Source organism: Zosterops lateralis, assembly GCF_965231275.1.
Source record: "Zosterops lateralis genome assembly, chromosome: 32".
Classification (NCBI taxonomy): domain Eukaryota; kingdom Metazoa; phylum Chordata; class Aves; order Passeriformes; family Zosteropidae; genus Zosterops; species Zosterops lateralis.
In genome coordinates, this window is record NC_139792.1 from 849,680 (window position 1) to 871,514 (window position 21,835).

The 21,835-nt window shown below is 47.8% G+C and overlaps 2 protein-coding genes across 2 annotated transcripts; one reads left to right on the top strand and one right to left on the bottom strand.

The window, feature by feature from the left end:
• The first annotated feature begins 1,744 nt into the window (after positions 1 to 1,744).
• COX14 (cytochrome c oxidase assembly factor COX14) lies at positions 1,745 to 3,181 on the top strand. Its single transcript, XM_083881057.1, has 2 exons — positions 1,745 to 1,826; positions 2,811 to 3,181. The coding sequence occupies exon 2, from the start codon at positions 2,819 to 2,821 to the stop codon at positions 2,978 to 2,980; it is 162 nt and encodes a 53-aa protein (XP_083737183.1). The 5' UTR covers positions 1,745 to 1,826; positions 2,811 to 2,818; the 3' UTR covers positions 2,981 to 3,181.
• Positions 3,182 to 3,415: 234 nt separating this feature from the next.
• Positions 3,416 to 21,683, bottom strand: CERS5 (ceramide synthase 5). Its single transcript, XM_083880938.1, has 10 exons — positions 21,480 to 21,683; positions 16,380 to 16,485; positions 14,301 to 14,431; positions 12,964 to 13,021; positions 12,404 to 12,454; positions 11,768 to 11,860; positions 10,372 to 10,500; positions 9,690 to 9,796; positions 7,288 to 7,444; positions 3,416 to 4,639 (listed from the first exon to the last, which is right to left on the bottom strand). The coding sequence occupies exons 1-10, from the start codon at positions 21,677 to 21,679 to the stop codon at positions 4,487 to 4,489; spliced, it is 1,185 nt and encodes a 394-aa protein (XP_083737064.1). The 5' UTR covers positions 21,680 to 21,683; the 3' UTR covers positions 3,416 to 4,486.
• Positions 21,684 to 21,835: the final 152 nt, after the last annotated feature.

The following is a 21,835-nucleotide window of genomic DNA, read 5'->3' on the forward strand; positions in this document are numbered from 1 at the left end:
ATGTCCCTGTAGGTCCCTGTTTAGCCACAACGTCACACAGTGTCCCACTTGCTTTGTCTCAGCAATGGTTCCAGGATTAAAATTTGGCTGCAGGACTGTGGTGGGTTGGGATTGCAACACTGAGCCGGGTCCAGAGTCCTCACCTGGGGCCTGTGGGAGCCAGGCCAGGACCCCACTGTGCCCCACACACTCCAGGACCTCTCCTCCTCTGATGGGCTTCCCAGGACACACTGTGGGATTTTATTCATCTCTTCCCAGCTGCTTTTCTCAGTCTTGCCTTGTCCCTGTGTGTTTTTAAAGGAGCCCCGTACTGAGTGACCTTTCCAGGGCTCTGAACCCTCTGCTCGGTGTCTTACAAGGGGAATTTAATCTGCTGGCACTGCGCTTGTTTCTGTGCCTTTTATTAGCCACGTTGTCTCAGCAGGCACTCTGCGACCTTTAAATTCAGAACTGTCGTGTGGGGGGAGCCGACACGGCTTCCTCTGCTGAGGAGCTTTATTGAGCTTGGAGGGAGGATAAAGGAAGTCCAGCGTGTTCCTGCAGGGCTGGCACAACTCGTAGTTCTCTTTGTCTTTGAGGGCTTTGGGAATCCAAGTGTTTGGATATGAGGCTCAGGCAGTAGAGAGGCTCCCTGAGCTCCACTCCATTGCACAAACTCCTGTCAGCACCTGCCTGGAGCTGCAGCAGAATCCAGCAGGGATTTGTGTTTAGCTGGAAGCTTCTCTGTGATGGAGATGCTTTGTGCATCCCCCTTGTCCATATTTCTTTGACCCTGGAAGCATCTGAATCCCTGCAGACTCTTGCTGAGGGTCCCAGGTCTCATGTGGGAAGACCATCACACTGATCTCTCACTTTTAAACACGCCACACACTCGAGCTGGGTGTCCCGAGCTATAAAAAGTCTTCCCTTTGCCATTTGGAATTATGTTCTGCAGGCTCAGCACATCCCAGTGCTGCAGCCCTGGGAGCTGCTACTGCTGCTGGGGGAAAGAAGGATGAGGAGGGGAGAAAGAGATCCTGGCAGCTTTGGATCTCGGGGGAGTCCTGGATGGAGCAGGGCTGGGACAGCAGAGTTCAAATGCTGGAAAGGAGCTCCGGGAGAGCAGCTGCCACCGGGGGGGGACAGGAGGGAACTTGGGGAACATGGCCTGAAGAGAAGGAGGCTCTGGGCTGGGGGCACACAGGGACCCTGGGCAGACACTCGGGAGGGCACTGGGACCCTCAGAGAGACATTGGAACCCTCAGAGAGGCACTGGGACCCTCAGAGAGGCATTTGGGACCCCCAGAGAGGCACTGGGACCCTCAGAGAGGCATTGGGGCCCTCAGAGAGACATTGGGACCCTCAGAGAGATATTGGGACCCTCAGAGAGGCATTGGGGCCCTCAGAGAGGCATTTGGGACCCTCAGAGAGGCATTGGGACCCTCAGGATGTCACCAAAGCCCTTGTAAAGCCACCCTGACCACCGGGATGGCTCCGAGCCTCAGGGGCGCAGCAGGAGAGCCTCAGCTCCATCCATGAGCAGGCAAAGACTGTCTTTTGAGGGCTCCCGGCCGCACCTCAGACAGGGAGGCCCGGGGGTGCGGGAGGCCCGTGCGGGCTGCCCCGGGGGTCCTGAGGCGGCGGCGATGGCGGCGGGAGCGCCTCCTGAGGGGAGAGAGAGAGACTGCGGCGGGGGCGCCGCCAGGGGGCGCTGCGGGCACCGCGCGGGCTTCCCGCGCCCGCCGGCCGCCACGTGACCGAGACACGTGACCACGGAAACACGTGACACCCACCGCAAGAACACGTGACTTGGGACGGGAGAGCGGCAGAGCGGGACCGGAGCGACGGTGAGGCCTGAGGGGACCGGGCGGGACAGGGTGGGATGGGAAGGGAGCGGTGAGTCCGGAGGGACGGGATGATGGACGGGACGGGCGAATCCGCGCTCCCGCCCCCGCTCAGCCCCGCCTTCTTGCGGGCCGGTAATCGGTGAGTTCACCAGGTGAGTTCACCTGAGACCGGTGATGGGTCCAGTCTCATTCGCCGTGTTCATCACCTGGATGATGGATCCTTTGATCCATCGACCTGGATGAAAGGATCGAATGTGGCCTGAGCAGGTCTGGTGGTGATATGAAACAACCTTTAGGCTGATCCACCTGAGGTTGTGCTGCCGTTCAGCGGGGCCTCCATCGGCTGGAGAATTGGGCAAAGAAAAACCTCATGATTTATTAGAATAACCTAATGAAGCAAGTGTAGGATCCTGCACCTGTGCAGGAATAGCTCCAGGTACCCAGTAGGATCGTGGGATGAATCAAAAAGAGCATGGCCAGCACGTCAGGGAGGAGATCCTGCCCCTTGGCTTTAGAGAGGCACAGCCAGAGTGATCTGTCCAGGTCTGGGCTGCTCATGACAGGACAGACAAAGAGCTGATGGAGATGGTTCAGTGCAAGCCACAAAGATGTTGAGGGATCTGGAGCATCTCTCTGAGGAGAGACTGAGAGGGGATCTTATTAATATATATAAATATCTCCAAGGGGTCAGAGGATGATGCCAGACTCTTTTTGGTGATGCCCAGAAACAGGATGAGGAGCAACAGTGATAAACTAAACCACCAAAAGTTTTCACCTCAACATGAAGAAGAACCTCCCATGGAGGCGGGGGCAGAGTACTGGAACATGGAGTCATAGCAATCTCCCTTTCTGGAGACATCCCAAGCCCCACCTGGATGTGTTCCAGCGTCTCCTGCTCTGAGTGACCCTGCTTGGACTGGATGATCTCCAGAGGTCCCTTCCAACCCTGACTCTCCTGTGATTCTGTGTGTGTCTCTCTTGCAGGTGCAGCCATGGTATCCAGAAAGCAGCTGGCAGACTTTGGCTACAAGGCCTTCTCGGGCTCCATGATGCTGCTGACGGTGTACGCCGGGTACCTGTGCAGTGTCCGCGTCCACAGGATGCTCCAGCACCGCCGTGAGAGAATGGAGAATGCACCTGGCCCCGAGAGCTGAACCTGCCCTGGGACCGGGACTGGGAGCTGGGACTGGCCCTGGGAGCTGAGCCTGAGCTGGGATTGGGTCCAGGAGCTGGGACTGAGCTTGGAAGCTGAGCCTGAGCTGGGTTTGGGCCCAGGAGCTGGGACCAGCCCCACCTTCCCAGTCCCCCCTGGGCTGGGGGAGGCAGATGGAGCACAATAAAATCTATGTGGAAGTGGCCGGTGTGGTGGTGTGTGGTGTCCCCCAAATCACAGGCTGAGCTGGGCTGGGAGGGACCTTAAAGGTCAGTTAGTTCCATCCCACTTCCATGTGCAGGGATGCTTTCCATGAGTCCATCACTTCTGTTCTTCCAAAAAGCTGTTTCTCCTGTGCAGCAGCTCAGGTGCTCAAGGACAGCCAAGGGACACACACTCTGTTCTATTTCCTCAAGATGAAACACATCACCGCAAGTTTCTGAAGCAACATTTAATTGGAGATAAGAGTAAACAACAGTATAAAATGGTAACAACTCGAGAAGTTTCCAAAATTCTGCTCCTGATTGACTGTTCCATTGCCCCCAAGTACCATTGAGTAAAAAAAGAGAAGCAAAGCCCACAGTGTGGCTGCTCTTCCAGCCCCGGGTTCCTCCACAGCTCTAACATCAGAGCAGCAACAATCACTTTGTCTCAGAGTACAGGACCAAAACATCTCATTTTTTGGAGAGTTAAACCCAGCCCACCAGTTCTGATCCTCCCTCTGATCTCCCCTTAGCCATCTGAATCCAGTAAGTCTAGAGAAGTCTTCAAAACCACAATTTGCAACAGGAAGAAAACAATTTAAAAGGCCTGGATTATGCTGGTTGTCTCAGGGGCAATAAACCACCCCCCCCACCCCCTTGCAGAAGGCTTTGGTCAAGACTTCAGAGGGGTTTGCAGCACCAAAAGAGGCAGCAGACGCTGGTCTGGTCCCTGGTGACAGCAGAGATGAGCAGCTGGGACCTCCCCCACAGCCTGGGGCGAGGCAGAGCAGTGGTTCTGGGTTAGCACAGTTCAAAGCTCGGCTGGAGCAGAGTCTCTGCCTCACCCAGGGCAGTTGGGACATGGAACTTGTGTTCCCCATGCTCTGAAGTGGCTTCTGGAGTGCATCAAGAGCTGCTGCACCTGCCGGGAGCAAACCGTCACTGAGTGGCACCGAACCCCGCGGTCCAAACCTGCTCTGCCTTGAGCTGATCCCAGTAAAAGCCAGTTTGTCACAAACAAACACACCTCTGCAAATGCCAACAGGACTCAGGGGTGTTTTCTTGTACTTTTGAAGTACAGAATGGCTTGAAGTGAAATCTGCAGCTTTGTTTTTTGCCCCGGTCGTTGGCTTCATCCCTTGTGCCGTGCAAAGCCTCTGACTGGTCAGGGTTGTGCCCGCTTCGGGTCTGCTGGAGGTTTCTAGGGAAGGGGTTTTTGATTAAAGATCACTTGGGAATGTGGAGCTCAACACAACTAGATATTGAAAGAGAAGTTCGTGTTTGCTCGAGGCCAGCCCAGGGCCTTACTCCTCTCCTGTCCACTGGCCACTGGCCACGTGGCCGTTCAGGCGGTTGGAACCGTTACTGGAAGTGCTGAGAATTCCTTTTGTGCTGTTGGAAGTCACATCCTCCTCCTCGGAGCTGCTCTCCACGTCACTGCGGTCATCCTTGGATACCTAAACATTGCCAGTGGAATTGGGTAGTGGGAGAGGAGAAGGGGAGTTGAAAAATGGACAGAAATCAGCAGTTAGGAGGTTGGGTCCGTGTGATGAACTACCTTCACTCATATCTACCTCCTACATTTGAGTCTGGCTCACTTCAAGCTCCCAAAAAAAAGCCTGTCATCACATTAGGAACAAGACATAGACACTGAAAAAGACAATTTAGAAAGATGAGCTCCATTTTCCAAATATTCCATATATCTGTGAAAGCACTTCATTCCTGTTCTCACCAGATCAGATGATATTACAGATCTGGTGGTGTTCTTGTCTTCCAAGAGCTCCTCTCTAGATCAGTTCAAGGCCATTCTTCTAAACTATTTGTTTGAATCAAAAATTCTTCATGCCACAATCACAAGTGGGTCCGACAACCAAAAACCAGGGATGTGTCAGTTTGAGAGAGAACATTTTGTTCTACAGGGAGCAGCTTTGCTATTTTTAAAAATTAACCAGCTTTATTTATCACATCACTGCTCGAACAAAGCACCTCCATTTCCACAGCCTGTGCTTCATCTGGGAGATCCCATTTAGGAGCAGGAGCCTGTTTGGACAGGGATGGAGAACAAAGGCAGTGTCTGATCCAGCAAACACCTGCTCAGAACAGGAGCCTCAGCCCAGGGATCCAGATCTGCTTATAGAGTATGCCTTGGTTCAGAAACTGGCTGCAAACCCAGCTCCATTTGACTTGCATGTGGGATTTTGAACCTTTCCCAGCAGGAGTGTGGTGCCAGCTGCTCCAAGTGCCACAGCAGGGCAGCCCTGCAGAGCCAGAAGGGGAAGGGAGAAGCCCATAAACCCGGCCCTAACTGCAAACACACACCTCGGGTGGTGGCAGGTGCCAGAGCCAAACCTCCCCAGCACGAGCCAGGCCTGGAGAGCAGCCCCTGCTCTGCCCAAGGCAGCTCCTCACTCCCCTCCCTCTGCAGCCAACAGCCCTCAGTAACTCCATGTGCTCTGGCTTGCAGCTTTCCAAGGATTATAGGATTTCACTCTACTCTGCTCTCTTGGAGTCAGGGTTAGGGCTCTCCAGCAGCAGGAAGTGGCTGAACTCCAGGGAAGATCTGGCTGGAAGCCAGGTGAAGTTAATGATCTCCAGGAACTTTTTGGATGTCCTGGCTTCTGCCTGTTGCCAGAATTTTTGCTATCTTTCCCCGATCTCCTGCTACATTGGAAGTTCAGAGGGTCACTGGAAGGAAGCAGAAATCCCTTGACATTTTTTCCATTCTTGGGGGAGAAGTGACTGTTTCACTGCTTTTCACAAAAAGGAGTAAATTCCTCCTGCCCTCTCCCCCTCAGTGTGGTGCTGGATGAGGAGCAAAGTCAGAAACTGGAGTGTGTGGGTGTGTAAAAGCAGAAAGTGAAGGCTGTGCAGGCAGGTGACAGCAGGTAAGAACAGACCCCAGGACACTGCTCTGACCTTGGGAAAAAACAGGATTTTAGCACTCTGTCAGGACCAGGGAGAGAAGGAGAAGGCACTAAAGCCCCCAGACCAGAGGGGCTCTGCTTTTGTCTTGGCCTCCACACAGACGTGTTTCAGTGAACAAACAGAACCACAGGTCACACTTACATGCACAGGGTGAAACTGTCCAGCTCCAATCTGGCACAGAGAAAAGGAGAAAAGAATGAAGAAGACAGAGCTTAGAGTCCTTTCTCTGGCTAGGTCACCTGGACAGGAGAGAACCAAGGAAAGGGAAAAGGTGTAGAACTCAGGATATAGAAACAGCTGCAGAGAATGAAAATCAGGCATTTGTAGTAGCAGCTGTGGGAACAGATGAAGAGCTCGTACTCTGAAACCTGCTTGCCCTCAGGGTCAACCAGAATATTTATATTTTTCAAGGCCACATTCCATGCGTAGGGGCAGCTAAAATCAAACACAAAATAATGCAGAGCCATCAGAGAAACCCAGATCAGGATATCTGATAGGAAAAAACATTTGTGCTACTAAATCAGCTTTCTTGCTGGTTTCATAGAATCATGGAATGGTTTGGGTCGGAAAGACCTTAAAAGCTCACCTTGTTCCACCCCCTGCCATGGGCAGGGACACTTCAAATATCCCAGGTTGCTCCAAGTCCTGTCCAGCCTGGCCTTGACCTGGATGATCTTCAAGGTCCCTTCCAACCCAGGCCATTCTGTGATTTTTGACAACCAGCAAACCCCACTGGGATCCTTTCCCTGAGAGCTGGAGCTCAGTGCCTGCACTGGCAGACAGAAGCCAGTGAAAATCCACAATCCCCAGCACATCCCAAGCACCAGCTGAAGTTGGGAAACACCCTGTATGTTCATCCTGTTGTCCAAAAGAGAGCCTGCTACCACCTTAAACTCCAGAGTGCACAGCAAGAGTGTCATAATCACCATTTTAGGACATATGAACGTGCTGGAAAATTGAGTTATTTCCCTGCATGCCCAGGAGAGACTCCCTGCCTTTGAACACACCTGGGAACTCACACAAGTGCAGAGCAACCAAGATAAAAAAACCACAATTTTTGTGAACTCTTGACGCCCGTCCCTTAAGAACCAACACCAGCCCTCATTGAAAAGCCCAATTTCTTGTGACTCCTTAATGGGGATTGTAGGAAAGAGGACCCAGGAGCCCCCCTCAGCCTTACCTTGCCCCTCACCAGGGCCTTGGAGGCCGTGCGGATGATGAGGTAAGACCAGATGACATGCAACACCTGCAGGGTCACCAGGAGCCCATTGAACAGCCACCAGGAAGGGTAGGGACCGATCAACTCCCAGCTTTCAAACAGGGTTGTGTTCAAAATCCTTAAAGAGATCCAGAAACACATTTCAGCTCAGCTGTGCCTAGCTCTGACTGGAGGTGCCAGGCCAGATGCACAACAGTTTGTGTCTCACTGAGCATCTGCTGCTCTGCTCCTGCCAGAGTCAAGAGACTGAGTAAAGCTCATTAGGAGCATTTGAACTGAGCAACAAAACAGAACATGTGAATGTGCTGCAATTTGGTTACACACACGGATCTGCTGCCAATTTTCTTCTCCAAAGCACAAGCATTTATTTATAACAACTTCACAGGAAGTGATGTCAGGCTGCTCTGGTCACCAAAACAACCGTTAACACCTTCCTGCTTGGGCAGCTTTCACCCAGATTTAAAGATCAAAAATCGTATCAAAAATAGTGTGGGCACAGGAGTAGGGCAGGATTGTCCCTCTGTGCTGGGCACTGTGAGGCTGTGTCCAGTTCTGAGCCCTCACAGCAAGGGAGATATTGAGGGGCTGGAGCCTGTCCAGGGCTGGGAACAGCTGGAGAAAAGGAGGCTCAGGGGGGACCTGGCTCTGCACAATTCCCTCACAGGAGGGGACAGCTGGGAGGGGGTGTCAGGCTCTGCTCCCAGGCAACAACAGGACAAGAGGGAAAGGCCTCAGGATGTGCCAGGAAAGGTTCAGGATGGACACCAGGAGGAATTTTTTTAATGGAAAGGGTGGTCAGGCATTGGAAGGCCCAGGGAGGTGGTGGAGTCCCCATCTCTGGAGGTGCCTGAGGAACAACTGGACATTGCTCTGGTGGGGATCACAGGCTGGACTCAGTGGTCTTGGAGGGCTTTTCCAGTTTCAAGGATTCTGGAATAAGGAAGGAATTTTGTCCCCAGAAGGCCTCCCTCCCCCCCCGCCCCCCTCCCTGGGTGCTCTTCTCTTCCCTTGGAGTTTTATAGATTCCTCCAGCCAGGCTGGAAGACCCAAAATTGCTTTATGGCCCAAGCTTTGTGCTTTCATTACTGTTTTGCTGTTCTTGTTGCTGGGAGTTATTGCCAGTCCTTCAGCAATTTAATAAACACTTTAGATTTTATGATGCAGAGAGGTATGGAGAGACCTTTAACAACCACATTAATTTCACGCAGCTTTTAACATTTCACAAGAAAAGAGAAACAAGCCTTTCAAACAAGAACCAAAATTCCCCAAAAGGCAGCTCCAGAAGTATTTAACTCATTGCAGGTTTATGAAAGAATTAAATGCAATTCCAGACATCTGCTGACATTCTGCATTACTAATTAGGGAAGGGAATACAGGTGCAGTGAAACAGCACAGAGTCTGCAGTGCTGCTGCAGCTTTGCCTGATTCCTCTACAAAGCTGAGGAGTGACATTACAGCCAGTGGAAAACACATTAAAGATTTACAGGATGCTGAGCACTGGTGTGAGGTAAGAGCATCCCCTCACAACAGACAGCACCTGCAAAAACTCTCTCATCTGTCCCTGGAAGGAACCTATGAAGAAATAGGAATTAAAGCTTTCCTTCATCCAGAGTCCTTTGGTGCATTTACTGGAAAATAAGCAAGATCTTTAACTGCAACCCTGATCCTAAAGTGAAAGGATTGTTGCTGCCTACCAGGCATCCAAAAAGAATGGAAATGGCAGGTGTCCACAGCCCAGGAAATAAATACATGCAGTAAAATGATGTTAACCAAAGCATCACCACACACAATAAATGGACAACAGCTCATTAACCAAAGCACTGCTCCAGGTCTGACCTACTGAGGTGAGAGGGAATCTCATTATGGGATGATTCTCTCTAAGTCATTTATCCAGGGTTTTACCTCCCAAGAAACCTCAGACCTATTTCAGGCTCTGAATAATCACGACACAAGGACAGGACAGAAGTGTCCTAAGAATCAGAAACTGCAGTGATGACTAAGCCAGATACAAACAAAAATTACCTCAAGAGACTGTGCCTCACTTGTAATTATTTCTAGAACTTCTTCAGAGAAGCAGAGAATCCTTCAAGCCTCTCAGAGCAGATTCTGGCTGACTGTCATCACTGCAGCAGGGGAGGAGCAGCTGTGAATGGGATTCTGGACACTTCTCCCAGTCCCTCAGCTGACTGGGGAGAGATTTCTTGATGTGCCTACTCAAATCTCCTGCCCCAAACAGGACTTGGGCCATGTGCCACTTCAGGCCGCCCCAAGGGACAGCTGGAATGCTTGGGAAAATTCTAAAACAAAGGCTCTGCTGAAAGGATTGGGAGAACAACCAAGACCTCCCAGCTTCAGGTGCTTACCAGAAAGGGTAAATGCCCAGCCGGGTGACGATGAACACAACCCCAAAGAGCATGAAGAAAGCATCACACAGACGTTGGTACTTGGCATAATTGGCCAGTTTTGCAGCCTACAAGAGACAATAAACATGCAAATATTATTCCCTTTGTGCACTCCTGTAATTATCCAGCTGGAGAGCTGCAAGAAACTCTCAATCAAATTTGTACAGTTTGGAACAAAGAGGGATTATTATATTGTAATACTATTTTTATACTGTTATTTATATGGTCCTACAAGAACAATGGGAGAGACCATTTACAAAGGCCTGGAGTGACAGGACAAGGGGGAATGGCTTCACACTGCCAGAGGACACAGTCACCCTCTCTGAGAGGGTGCTGAGGCCCTGGCACAGGATACCCAGGAAAGCTGCCCCATCCCTGGAAGTGTCCAAGGCCAGGCTGGATGGGACTTGGAGCAACCTGGGATAGTGAACTGGATGATCTTTAAGATTCCTTCCAATCCCAACCATTCCATGGTTCTGTAACTCTCAGCACTCAAGCAGTTTGGAGGAAAAGCTGACAAGGCAGGATCAGCAGCACGAATTTCATGGCACATTTAAAGCAGTTTATCAAGAACAGGAGTGTCAGCTTGCTCCCCTGAGATCACACCAGCATTAGAGATGCAAAGATTTGAAAGGAAATTCACCTCCAAGAGGAAATCTGAAGCATCATGGAGGCACAGCACCAGAGTTCCAACCCGCACCATGTTATTCATGTACGAGAATGTGATGAGTCCAATCGTGGCCAAGTGATGGACGAACATGATCAGGAAGTCCTGGAAACAGGAAAACCAGGGTGAAGACTCTTTGGCTGTCACACAAATGCAAGAGTTTGGAACAGAGCCACCCAACCGAGTCACCAGGGTCACAGGATTCCTGCTCAGGCTCTGACGCCACACTGATCACAGCTCATCACACTCCCACCGTCTCCACAAAAGCTTCCAGAAAGGTCTCTCAGCTTTGGTGCTGCTGAAGTCAGAGCTCTGCCTGTTCAGGGATCAGCACAGTCTCTCTGGCACACACAAAACTGTACCTGCAGACCCCACAGATATGACTCAGAGGACAAGATGACCCTTATTTTTGGCTCCTTCTGGTTTTTACAGACACATTGCTCATCCCCTCAGCTCCTGGCACACATTTAAGTGCTGTTACTGCTGTCAGTGATCAAACCCTGCCAGGGCAGAGCAGGCACAGAACACCAGGTAACTCAGCAGGAAGAATGAAAAATGTTTATAGTGCACAACATTCCGGGCTTCCTGTACTTCACCCTGCTGCAGTGGGGAATGTCATCCACTTGTTAAAATCAAAATTAACCATTACAGAGTCCCAAAGGTTGTTCATCGCTCTCTATCTGCAGCTCCACTGTATTCCATAGTGCCCCACCTGCTAATATTTCAGCACAGAAAAAAAGCCTGGGTAAACTTGTTTTTTTAACAGCCAATGCAAAAAAAATGGGATAATTTGCTGCTTTGCAGCTCATGTAAAGGAAGCAGTAAGCCAGGATTTACTGGGGACTGTTCTCCAACAGCAACAATAACCAAATCCTGGAACGCAGCATGACAGAATTAGATTTGAGCAACTGCAACCACTCATCATCTGCTCCTCACACAGATGAGAAACTCTTTTCAAAGCCCCATTTATTATTGCCTTAGCGTTTGCCATTTCCTCAGCAGCTTCAGCAAGGTTCTGCTTTGAGCAGCTCATTTTCTTGCAAGCCTTCCAGTTAAATCTATTTTTAGGCAATGATTCGTTAACTTTTGATTGGGAGGTATTGAGTGATGCTGTTCTGTCCCCTGGAAGGTGAAAGGAACTCAAGGATACACCAGGCTGCAGGTCAGCCTTACTCCTCCCTTTTTTTCAGGACTGCACAGTGCTTACAGGAGAAGGGAGGCTCACAAAGTTGTAAATGAGGAAGAAAACATAATTATCACTGCATTTTGGCTTTCCTGACTAGGCACAGTCCCGTTTTTTCTTAGTCATACCTATTTATTATTATTTTTATTATAGCTATTGAGTGGTTAATGCAATTCTGGTTCGTCTCACCTTCCGTTTAATGTCTGTAAACTGAGAAAACATGAGGGACCAGTAGAAGGCCAGCTCCAAGATATAGTAATAATAAAGCCTGGATGTTAGAGGCTGGAAAACAGACAGAGATAGCACAGTTACAAGACAAAACAATTCAAAATTTACATTAAAATCACTTTTTTTCCATCCCACTTTGTTCCTCCAGAATTGCTGAGGCATAAGTTAAATCATTCGGGTTTAATAAAAACAACCTTAAGCAACAGGCATCTCACTCCAGGCTTACTCACACAAATATAATTGTGTGTTTGAGCTTTCTTCCAAAGGAGTAAATTCCCTTGTCAATATTTACAACTCCTGCTGAAGCCTCTTGGAGTAGGAAAACCAGGCTCTGGAACAGACTTGGCCTCTATACAGTAAATAAATAAATTACCACTATGATTTTATGCCTTTTCCTCCCACTTTTAATAATCTCAGCAGCAAGTAAACATAAAGTGACTGAGTCAGATGTATCTGAGGAAACCCTGCTGTTGCCAAACCTTACCAGGATGTAAAGGCACAAAGAGTAAATGGCAGTGTTTGCATCCAGTAACAATAACAAAAATAAAAACTGAAACTGTCAAAAGAATTTGAATTTAGGAGGTGTTTCTCTCGTACCTGGAAAGGGTAGTTGTACCAGCACTGTCGTGTGTCCCAAAACCAGGGTGCCTAAAGGGAATAGGTAGATTTTTATTATATATAAATATATATATATATAGCATAGCACCTAAAATCACCTGGCATTATAAACATTGCTTCATTGAAATTTTACCTTCATTCTGCCATTCAAACTACATTTACTGTAAAAAGCTCTAGTGATTTCAAGTCTAATTTGTGCTGTCAATGCGAGTTTTGCTGCAATGGAAATTTCTAGAATAATCATATAGCTCTAATAATAATAAAGACCCAAAGAGATGAACCTGTTTCCCTTCAAGAGGGAGGAAAAAAAAAGGAGCAGTTCTCTATAGCAAAAAAAACCACAAAAAACCCACCTTGTTTTTTCCAACATTCTGGGGTAACACATCAAATAATTTTCTGTTATTTCCAAAATGACAGATCTGTATAGAAACTTCCCTATAGTGTAAAGAAGGTCTTTAACAGAACCCCCAGGATCCCAAATCAGGGGTCATTTAACTGCAACCACAGAGAACAACAACATGGATGACAAAGCAACTCACCGTCCAGAGAAACCTGATTCCATAAAAAAATATACTTAAATAAAATGTAAATCTCCACCTGGAAAAAAAAAAAAAAAAAGTAAAAATTAAACTTAGGACATAGAATCAACTTCTGGTTAGCATTTGTAAAATTAATTGAAATAATTGGGAAAACCCCCAAATCTGACACCTGAAAAGCCTTCACCCACCTTCATTTCTAAACATTTCAGGTAATATAAACCTATTGAGGAGTTTTCACACCACATATGAGTTTGCATCAACAGCAAAGTTTGAAATTCAGGGTGAACATGCATCATTCATATGCTTTAAGGGACAACAAGGTAACAACAAGCAAAGTTCTTGCCACCCAGAGGTATCCTAATGTACGTATTTTTACCTCTTACCTTGTGGCTTTAGGTAGACAAAACCATACTGGGGGAAGAATTGAAAGTTACTGGAAAGGAAAGAAATCAGGAGAGGAGAAAAACAAGTCAAGAAAAAATACTGAGGTTCTACTGCACTACAGAGAAAACTGCAGGAGCTCAGGGGGAACAGGGAACAAAGAATGGACTGAAGAGAGAAGAAAAGGAAGGCAAGGAATGTCTGTGACTGGGAAAGGCAGAAGGTCATTCCTGTGGGAACAGGAACGAGCTCTGGGTGGGAACGTGGCCCCGCAGGAGCAGCCCAGGGGATTTACACCCAGTGGAGGCACGTGCACACACGGACACAGACATGGACACATGGATATGGGGACAGGGACACACACACATACATGGACACATGGACAAATGGACACACACAGAGACATGGACACACACACAAAAGGACATGGACACACGGACACAGAGAGACATGGACACACGGACACAGAGAGACATGGACACACGGACACAGAAATGGGGCATGAACACAGACACACACAGACATGGACATACAGACATGGAACATAGACACGGACACATGGACACAGACACACAGACAGACACAAGGACATGGATATATGGACAAACGGACATGGACACAGACACATGGACATGGACACACGGCCACAAACATATGGACATGGACAGACACAGACATGGAGACAAGACATGGACACATGGACATGGACACACACTCTCAAGTGCCATGAAGGACCTGGCCCAGTGTCTAAAGCCGCTCAGCACTGACTCCTGTACCCAGTTCTGGTCTCTCAGTCATGCCCAGAAAATACTTCGGAATTTTAAAACCTCCTTTAACTGCTCTCATTTGCTTGTACAGGAATTTTGGCTCTGGTCTGGCAGAGCAGCTGCCTCCAGGCCCAGCTAGAGGAGAACACAGCTAGAGTTCTAAGATGAAGCCCCTCTGCACAAACATACATGCTCTCACAAAATTTAGTGAGGGTGGTGGGTTTGTCCTGGTTCCTCCGATGCCGAAACCAGCGCTGGATCTTCCGGACATCCCAGTCCAGCTGCTTGGACAAGCCTTCTAACCTTTTTCCATCTGGAGACTGAAGGAAAATGAAACAAATGTCATTTCTCCCATTCCTCAAGCTACTTTGAGTCTTGCTCTATGACAGAAATAATGCACAGATAAGAAAAACCACATCAGAAAGGGATCACAGAGTCTGGAAGCAAGAACTCACTGCCACAAATGGTCGTTCAGGTTTTAACCTTCATAAGCCACTAATTACTTAATTACTCAGAATGGTTCTGGTTGAGCATTACCTCACCTATTTCATCAGTTGACAGCACATTAAGACAAAGAATGTGACTGTTCTGTCTGTTAATTTGAGGGGAGGAGCTGTTAAAGTGAGTGTCTTACCTGTTAAAGCTGTACATCAATTCAAACAGCCCAGAACTCAGAAGGTGCAAAGCTAAAGATGTTTAAGATTTGCTACTCAGAGCAAGGACAGGGAAACTTTAAAGTAAGAGTTGGTTTAACACAATAGATATTTGTATATTCCATAAGGGCGCTGTAGAAATTGTATTATTTCTGTTATCAAAGTTTATAAATGAAAATATATTTGAAGAACTGAATAATGAAATACAAATATAGATATAATACATCCCTGTTCTCCACCTGGGAACTCTACTGTGTCTGATGAACACAGATGGATTTATCAAAGTGAACCAAACCTGGTAACTCCCTCTACAAGGGCCCAGGAGTGAGATAATTCACACCAGCTCTGCCAGGGAGCTCTACCACTGGAAGATGATAAACACATTTTACTGTTTGAGTTACATACAAATCACAAAAGCCATGCAGAATGCTGATTTAATACAAAACCATCAGTCTGCCCAGCTGAAAATCACGATCAGGGTAATTTGATTTTCAGCATTAAGACAATGACAATCCTGTCACTCCATCACACCACATCCCTCAGCACTTTCCTGGGATTTAATGGTTGGGGCACAGGGAAAACACCTGCCTGGAGGGGGAATTCAGAGCAGCAGTGAAATCCTTCCCCTGCACCAGGGCCACCCCCAGCCTGACTCTCCAAACCCAAGAGCAGCCACAGCACACTGGGACACAGTTAAAGGTTTCATAAGCCAGACAAATTCTGCACAGTCTGTGACCTCCTGGGTTTTTTAAACATTAATTTCAAGGACATCCCCTGCATTGAAGTTCTCCTAACAAAGGGCATCAGATTCTGGGGATTTTTCAGTTCACACATCATTCCAAACTTTAATGTTCCCACAAGGCAAGTTTTTTGAGGTTTTTATAGAATTTCCCTTTATCTGCTCCAGTAGATGAGGTTCAGCATCACCAAATCTCAACAAAAAACCTTCCATTTCGTTATCTTTAATGAAAATCTATTTCCACTTATTCAATACTGGATAAAACACAGTGGGATTCTGTAGTGGTGTAGGCCTGTGAGCTTAAGGAAAAAAAGGAAATAATCCAAAGAAACACCTCCTGACACCATTAAATGTCCTGCCCTTCATGAGGAAATCCTTCACTGACTGAACACCTCCCTGAATAATCCATTTCTACCCACAACTGCTGTCCAGATTCACAGTAAATGGCAAAAATGAGAGCAAGACATTCACAATAAAACCAATAAAATAAGAAAAGGAACTGAGCTCAAGAAAAAGAGGAACATTTTCCTAATAAAAGTGGAAGATGCTGGGAAATCTCTTGTTAAACCAAGAATTCCCACTGTACAACTTGGACCAAAGGAAGCAGCTCAGATCTGTCTATCAGGGGAATATCTGTATTTCAAAGAAGATTCTTCTGAGCACAAAACCATGGCTCAGCCATACAGGGAATTTACTTTGCTACCAGAAGGACATGCCAGAGGCAAAGCAAAACTAGAAGGAGCCCGCATGGGGATGAGGGGTGTGAAATGTGAAATGTTTCTCAATCTAGAAAAGTGGCAGTAAAAAGCCCCCCTTGCAACACTTCCAGGCCTCCATTCCCTGGGGAACAGAGGAGGAATTTGAAGCGTGACTCACCTTAGTGATGGATGTAAACACTTTCTCTAAAATTGCATTGGGCTGGGCTCTGTGAGGTCCACTGTCCTGAATGCCAAGGTTTATGGCACATGGCTTGGCAATAAACCTGCAAGAAGTCCCCAGAAAGAGCTGGATTAAAACAAGATATTTATTTCTCTCCTCTGTCTGAATCACAAGGACTTGGATTTGTCACCAACTGCAAAACCTGGTGAAAAAGCTTTTGAAATTTCCATTCCGCCACTTCCCAGGTGAAGAAATTTCTTTTATTAGTCCATATGGTAACTGCAGACAGCACATACTGTGTACACCAGAACGAAAATTAAATCTTAATGCCCTTGGCTTGTAAGGATCTGAATGTGCTCCCCAGGGGGATTCTCATTCCTCAGTAATAAAACAATAGACTGATAGCAGTCTGCTGGGAACAGAAATGCTGGACATGAAACCCTAAAACAAAGTATCTTGTTTCCAAAATAGCCCTTGGTGTCATATAGCTCAGAAAAAAGGGAAGTTCAAGTGACACAGCTCCCAAAAGTAACTTTTTGGGGTTTGGGTTTGGTTTTTTTCTGCCTTTAGGAAAATTAAAGTGGCTTGTTTCCTTCAGGACAGAGAGGAAGATGCAAATCCCCCAGTCTGAAAGATCCCTGATCTCAGGATCTCATCCATCCCAGGTGCTCTGTGTATTCCAAAGTGATTTAACTCTTCCTGGATTTTACAGCACAGACTCTGGAAACAAGCCTGGGTTTGCAGCTAAAACGAATATAAACATGTTCAAAATTACCAGGTTTGTGCAGAATGGGCTCAGGGTTCCAAGGGAAATGTCTGCATTACCTGACACATGAATTGTTCCTCTCCTGTTGGAGGGCAAAAAGGGGGGTTAAAGGAGCAATATTTAGTATTTTTAATCAGTTATTTTAAGCAAGAACCTGTTTCTCAAATCGATTTTGAAAAGGACACAACATTTGTACCATTAAAACCATTTGGCTTTCTCAGAGAGATTGTTTCAGAGAGAGCAAAGCTGAAATTACACATATTGAGGAGCCTCCCAGTGCCAACAAGCAGAAAATGCTGCTTTTTCCAACCACAATTGTTACAATTTCTCCTTGTGTTTACAAGGAAAGATTAAAATTCAGGAGAATCGTGGCTCTAAGTACTCCAACAGTAATTATTCTTGGGAATACTCAGTGCTTCAGGAACAAATATCTGTGGCTGTGTTTAAGAACAGTCTCAGGTTGTGGGGTTTTCCCTTGAGGGATTACAGATCAGCTTGTGACTGATCCCAAAGGAACATTCAGCTCTCAGAAAACACTAAACAAACGATAGACACTGGGGACCCAGGCTTCTCAGTTCTTCCTGTCTCAATCCAGGATGCCTGAGGCTGAAAAATCCCTCCAGGATCATCGAGTCCAAGCTGTGCCTGATCCCCACCTTGTCACCACATCCGTCAATCCTTCCTTGGTTTCCTCCAGGGATGGGAACTCCAAACCTCCCCGGGCAGCCCCTTCCAAGGCCTGCCCACTCTGTCCATGAAGAAATTCCTCCTGATGCCCACCCTGAGCCTCCTGTCAGGGGGTTTTGCAAGGTCCTCCCTGAGCCTCCTTTTCTCCAGGCTGAGTCCCTCCACTCCCTCAGCCTCTCCTTGTGCTCCAGACCCCTCCCAGCTCTGCTCTGCTCCCATCTCTGCTCATGCTAAACTACATTTCAACGCCCACAGCTTTAAAAAAAAAAAAAAAATTAAAAAAAAATAAAAAAGGAAGGAGTGATTTCCTTTGAGCTTGGCTCCAAAAGGCTCGCAGCTTCCGCTACAATCCAGACCACCAGCCAGAAATCGTGTCCTGATGTTATGAAACATTTGGCAAGACCCTCCACAGAAATGTAAAAAAATATAGATTATTAAACGTCTTTATACTCTGCTTTCCTACAAGACATACCACAAGTGCAGCACAGAATTTCACATGTGAACTTGGAGGTGGAATATGAAGTGAGTGGTCAATCCCATACCCAGTCAGGAAAATCCCAAACTGATCTGCTATTTAGATAAACTCAGCAAGGTAAGCTCATACTTCAAACTGCTGTGGCACTTCAAATTTTTGGTCCCAGAGTGGGTTTTCAGAAGTGTTTTGCACTGAATCTCACAGTGACAAAGGTCTGCACAACCCCCAAAATAGGAAAAAATACTGCCCAGACAGTAGAATTTCCATTCTTGGGGATATTCAAATTGAACAGATTCTTCAGTTTGAAGAAGACCACAAGGTGTTCTGAGTTGCCTGAACACTGGCCTTGCTTTGAGGAGAGGACTGGATGAGGGTGGCCTTGAAAGGTCCCTTTTAATCTAAATGATTTTATGATTTTATAAAGTCTCAACGGCAACAAACTATACTCAAGGTCAACTTACTGCCACACCTTCCAGCAAGAAATTCTCATCACATAAACCCTTCTATAAAACCTTTTATCAACAGGGATGGGCTCACACCTGAGCCTCCCCAGCCACCTCTTTTACACCAGTTGTTAACGTACACTGATTTGAAAACCAACACCAATTCTCAAGTCCACAGACTCAGATGTTATAACAAATAGTTCTCAGGCATGTTGTGCGTCACAAAAAGGCAGAATCTTTCTTTATGAACATTTACAGTTTGGCTGATGACTCCCTTTTACAGCTCTTAAAGGAAGAACAATCTACAAAATGAGATTTACTGAATATGCACTCCTTGAGTTTGTGTTTCCATAACCTCCCGATTTTGCTGTGTTAAGATTTAACCACCTCATTCCATAACAGACCTGATTAAGTAACATCTCAAATCACCTTTTTCTCTCCCTCCCCAGCTGGAGCACAAGCTGCAGATCCTTCCTCAGACCTGTCCAGTAACACCCACATTTGGTGCCAAAGAGACTCCAGTGCAGCTAAAAACACATCACATTTTTGCAGATTTTTTTTTTGTGCCTGCAGCGGGACAAGATGTGCAAGGATAACTGTGGAAAAGGATAATCAAGGACAAAAAATATAAACCCAAATTTATGGGCAGAAGTCTTTCTTTTTGCTGGACAAAAGCCCTCACTCTCTCACTCCCCACTGGCTTTACCTTCCTCTGCAATCCTGCCTCATCCCTACAGTTATAAACTGCCACAGACAGACAAACTAACAATTATTTTATCAATATCATGATGTAAAAGGTAGTTTTTGGAGGAATGCTAACTAACAAAAAATGTGTCAGTGTTACAAGCACAAAGCACTTCCTCACAGGGAGGAGCTACAAAAGGAGAGAGAAAAGAAGCAGCTCAACCAAAAGAGCTGCACGAGTCCATAATTTCACATTCTGAGTCACCAAGTCCAACTGTGAAATGTGTGTCAAGAAAGACATTTGACACAATCAAAGCCTGAATTGGGATAAATGCACCACAGGAGTTTACTGAGAAAAAGCTGAACTTTTATGACATGTTCAAAGTGGCTGGAGGAAACAGAAAGGAGTTTATTCAAAGATATGCACTTTTAAAATAAACACACTAGAAACTGCTTGAGATGTGCTGTCACAATCTGCTTTCACTTTGGGGCACCACAGAGACACAGCTGAGAGCAGGAACAACCCCCTCAGGAACCAGACCTCGGCCTCTGAGGTTTGCTCTGCAGGCTCACAACTTTAGTGCAATTTGACTCCACCCTAAATTAACACAAAAGAAATTTCATAAACCAGGGAGATAGTATCAGGACAAAGTAAATGCTGCCTGGAGCACTGTGCCATCAGGTGGAGTAGGATGCATTGCATCTTCCCCAACAGCTCCAGGAAAAGAGAATATTCTGCACTTCTTCCCCTGACTGACACCTGGACTAGGGACCTCCTTTTCATGGGCATCATTGTGTCCCACAACCTCCTTTCCTTATGTCCTGGCAAGTACCAAGGTTTGGCCTGGACCAGCAGCCCACCAAGCTGAGATGGGATTTTGGCAATGCCATGTGTGTTCTCTGAAGCCTTTTACTCCTAAGGACAGAAAGACAGCATGGAGAAAATACAGCCTCTCAAGTTTCTCACCTCTCTGAAGACCTGCTTCATTTTCCTCCATTTTTGCCATCTTTTTAATTCATCCCAAACCACCTCTTCTTAATTTCTGAAAGCTTAGGAAAATTCACACTTCTTAAAGAAAACCCACAGAAAAAAAAACAAGACAATTCCTAGTCTAGTCCTGTAGCACTTTTAATGTTCAAAAATACCTATGGAATCATGGAATGGTTTGGGTTGGAGAGGACCTTAAAGCTCATCCAGTTCCATCCCCTGCCACAGGCAGAGACACTTTCCACTAACCAGGTTGCTCCAAGTCCATCCAACCTGGCCAACTTCTGCCCTTTCAAGGCAGAAATTTAAGATTAAATCAATGTTTAATGAACTGCCTGAACAGCAATACAGGGTGTCTTGGTCCATTTCACCTAAGGGTTTCCTAAGTAAGCCGCTTTACTAATTAATATCTCTGCCACCCACACACTGCGTGTGGCTGTGGCAGATCCACACCACACACGGCTCTACCTCTGCCCCAGGGCCAAGTTCACCTGTTTACGGATGCTCAGGTAAATGAGGAATCCCGTATTACACCTGTTAATGGGCAGAGATGATGATCCGCACTCACATCCATCTCCCTGAGACCAGGGAGAGGCACTAAGTATTTAATAATACATCGGGCCATGTGAACGAGCCCTATTTCCTCATCCAGGAACTCAGGGAAAGTACAATAAAACACACACGGAAGCCAAGTGCGGAGCAGCAGCAGCAGCCGCCAGCTCTGTCCGTCACCCCAGCGAGGTCCCCTGGGCAGGAGCAGGAATAAAAGTGAATTCCTATATAAAATACGGGGTTTTCTCGGCACTACCTCAGCACGGCCGGACTGGAGGGGCCTCTCGTCATCCCGACCCAGGGCAGGGGATCCCCACGGGTTTGTGCGTGTCGCGACAGATTCCCGGGATTACACAATGTCCCCTTTCCACGCACCAAGGGCCTGGTGGAGGCCCCGAAGGGCATGGGGGAACCCCCGCCGGGCCGCTCCCCATCCCGGCCCGGTGCTCACAGACCCCGGCGCCCCCCGGCCCCGCCGCCCCGGGGGCGGCCCCGCGCTCACCTCTCGAAGAGCAGCCGCACGGCGAAGATGCCGAGCGCCAGCGGGAAGGCGGAGAGGACGTGAGAGGCCCGCGGGTACTGCAGCCCGCTGCCCGGCGGGCCCGCTTCGCCGGCCAGGTCCGCCCACGTCACGTTGTGCGGGAGCCAGAACCGCTCGTTCCAGAACCAGGCCCGCAGCGCCGCCGCCGCGGCCGCCGCCATCTTCCGCCAGCCGCCGCCGCCGCGCTCGGGCGGCCGCCACAGACACGGGGGGCGCGGCCGAGCGCCGGCCCCGCCCCGCCCCTCAGGGCGGCAGCGAATCCGGGACACCGCCACGCCCCCGAGGGGGCGGTACCCGGAGAGACCGCGCCCCTCATC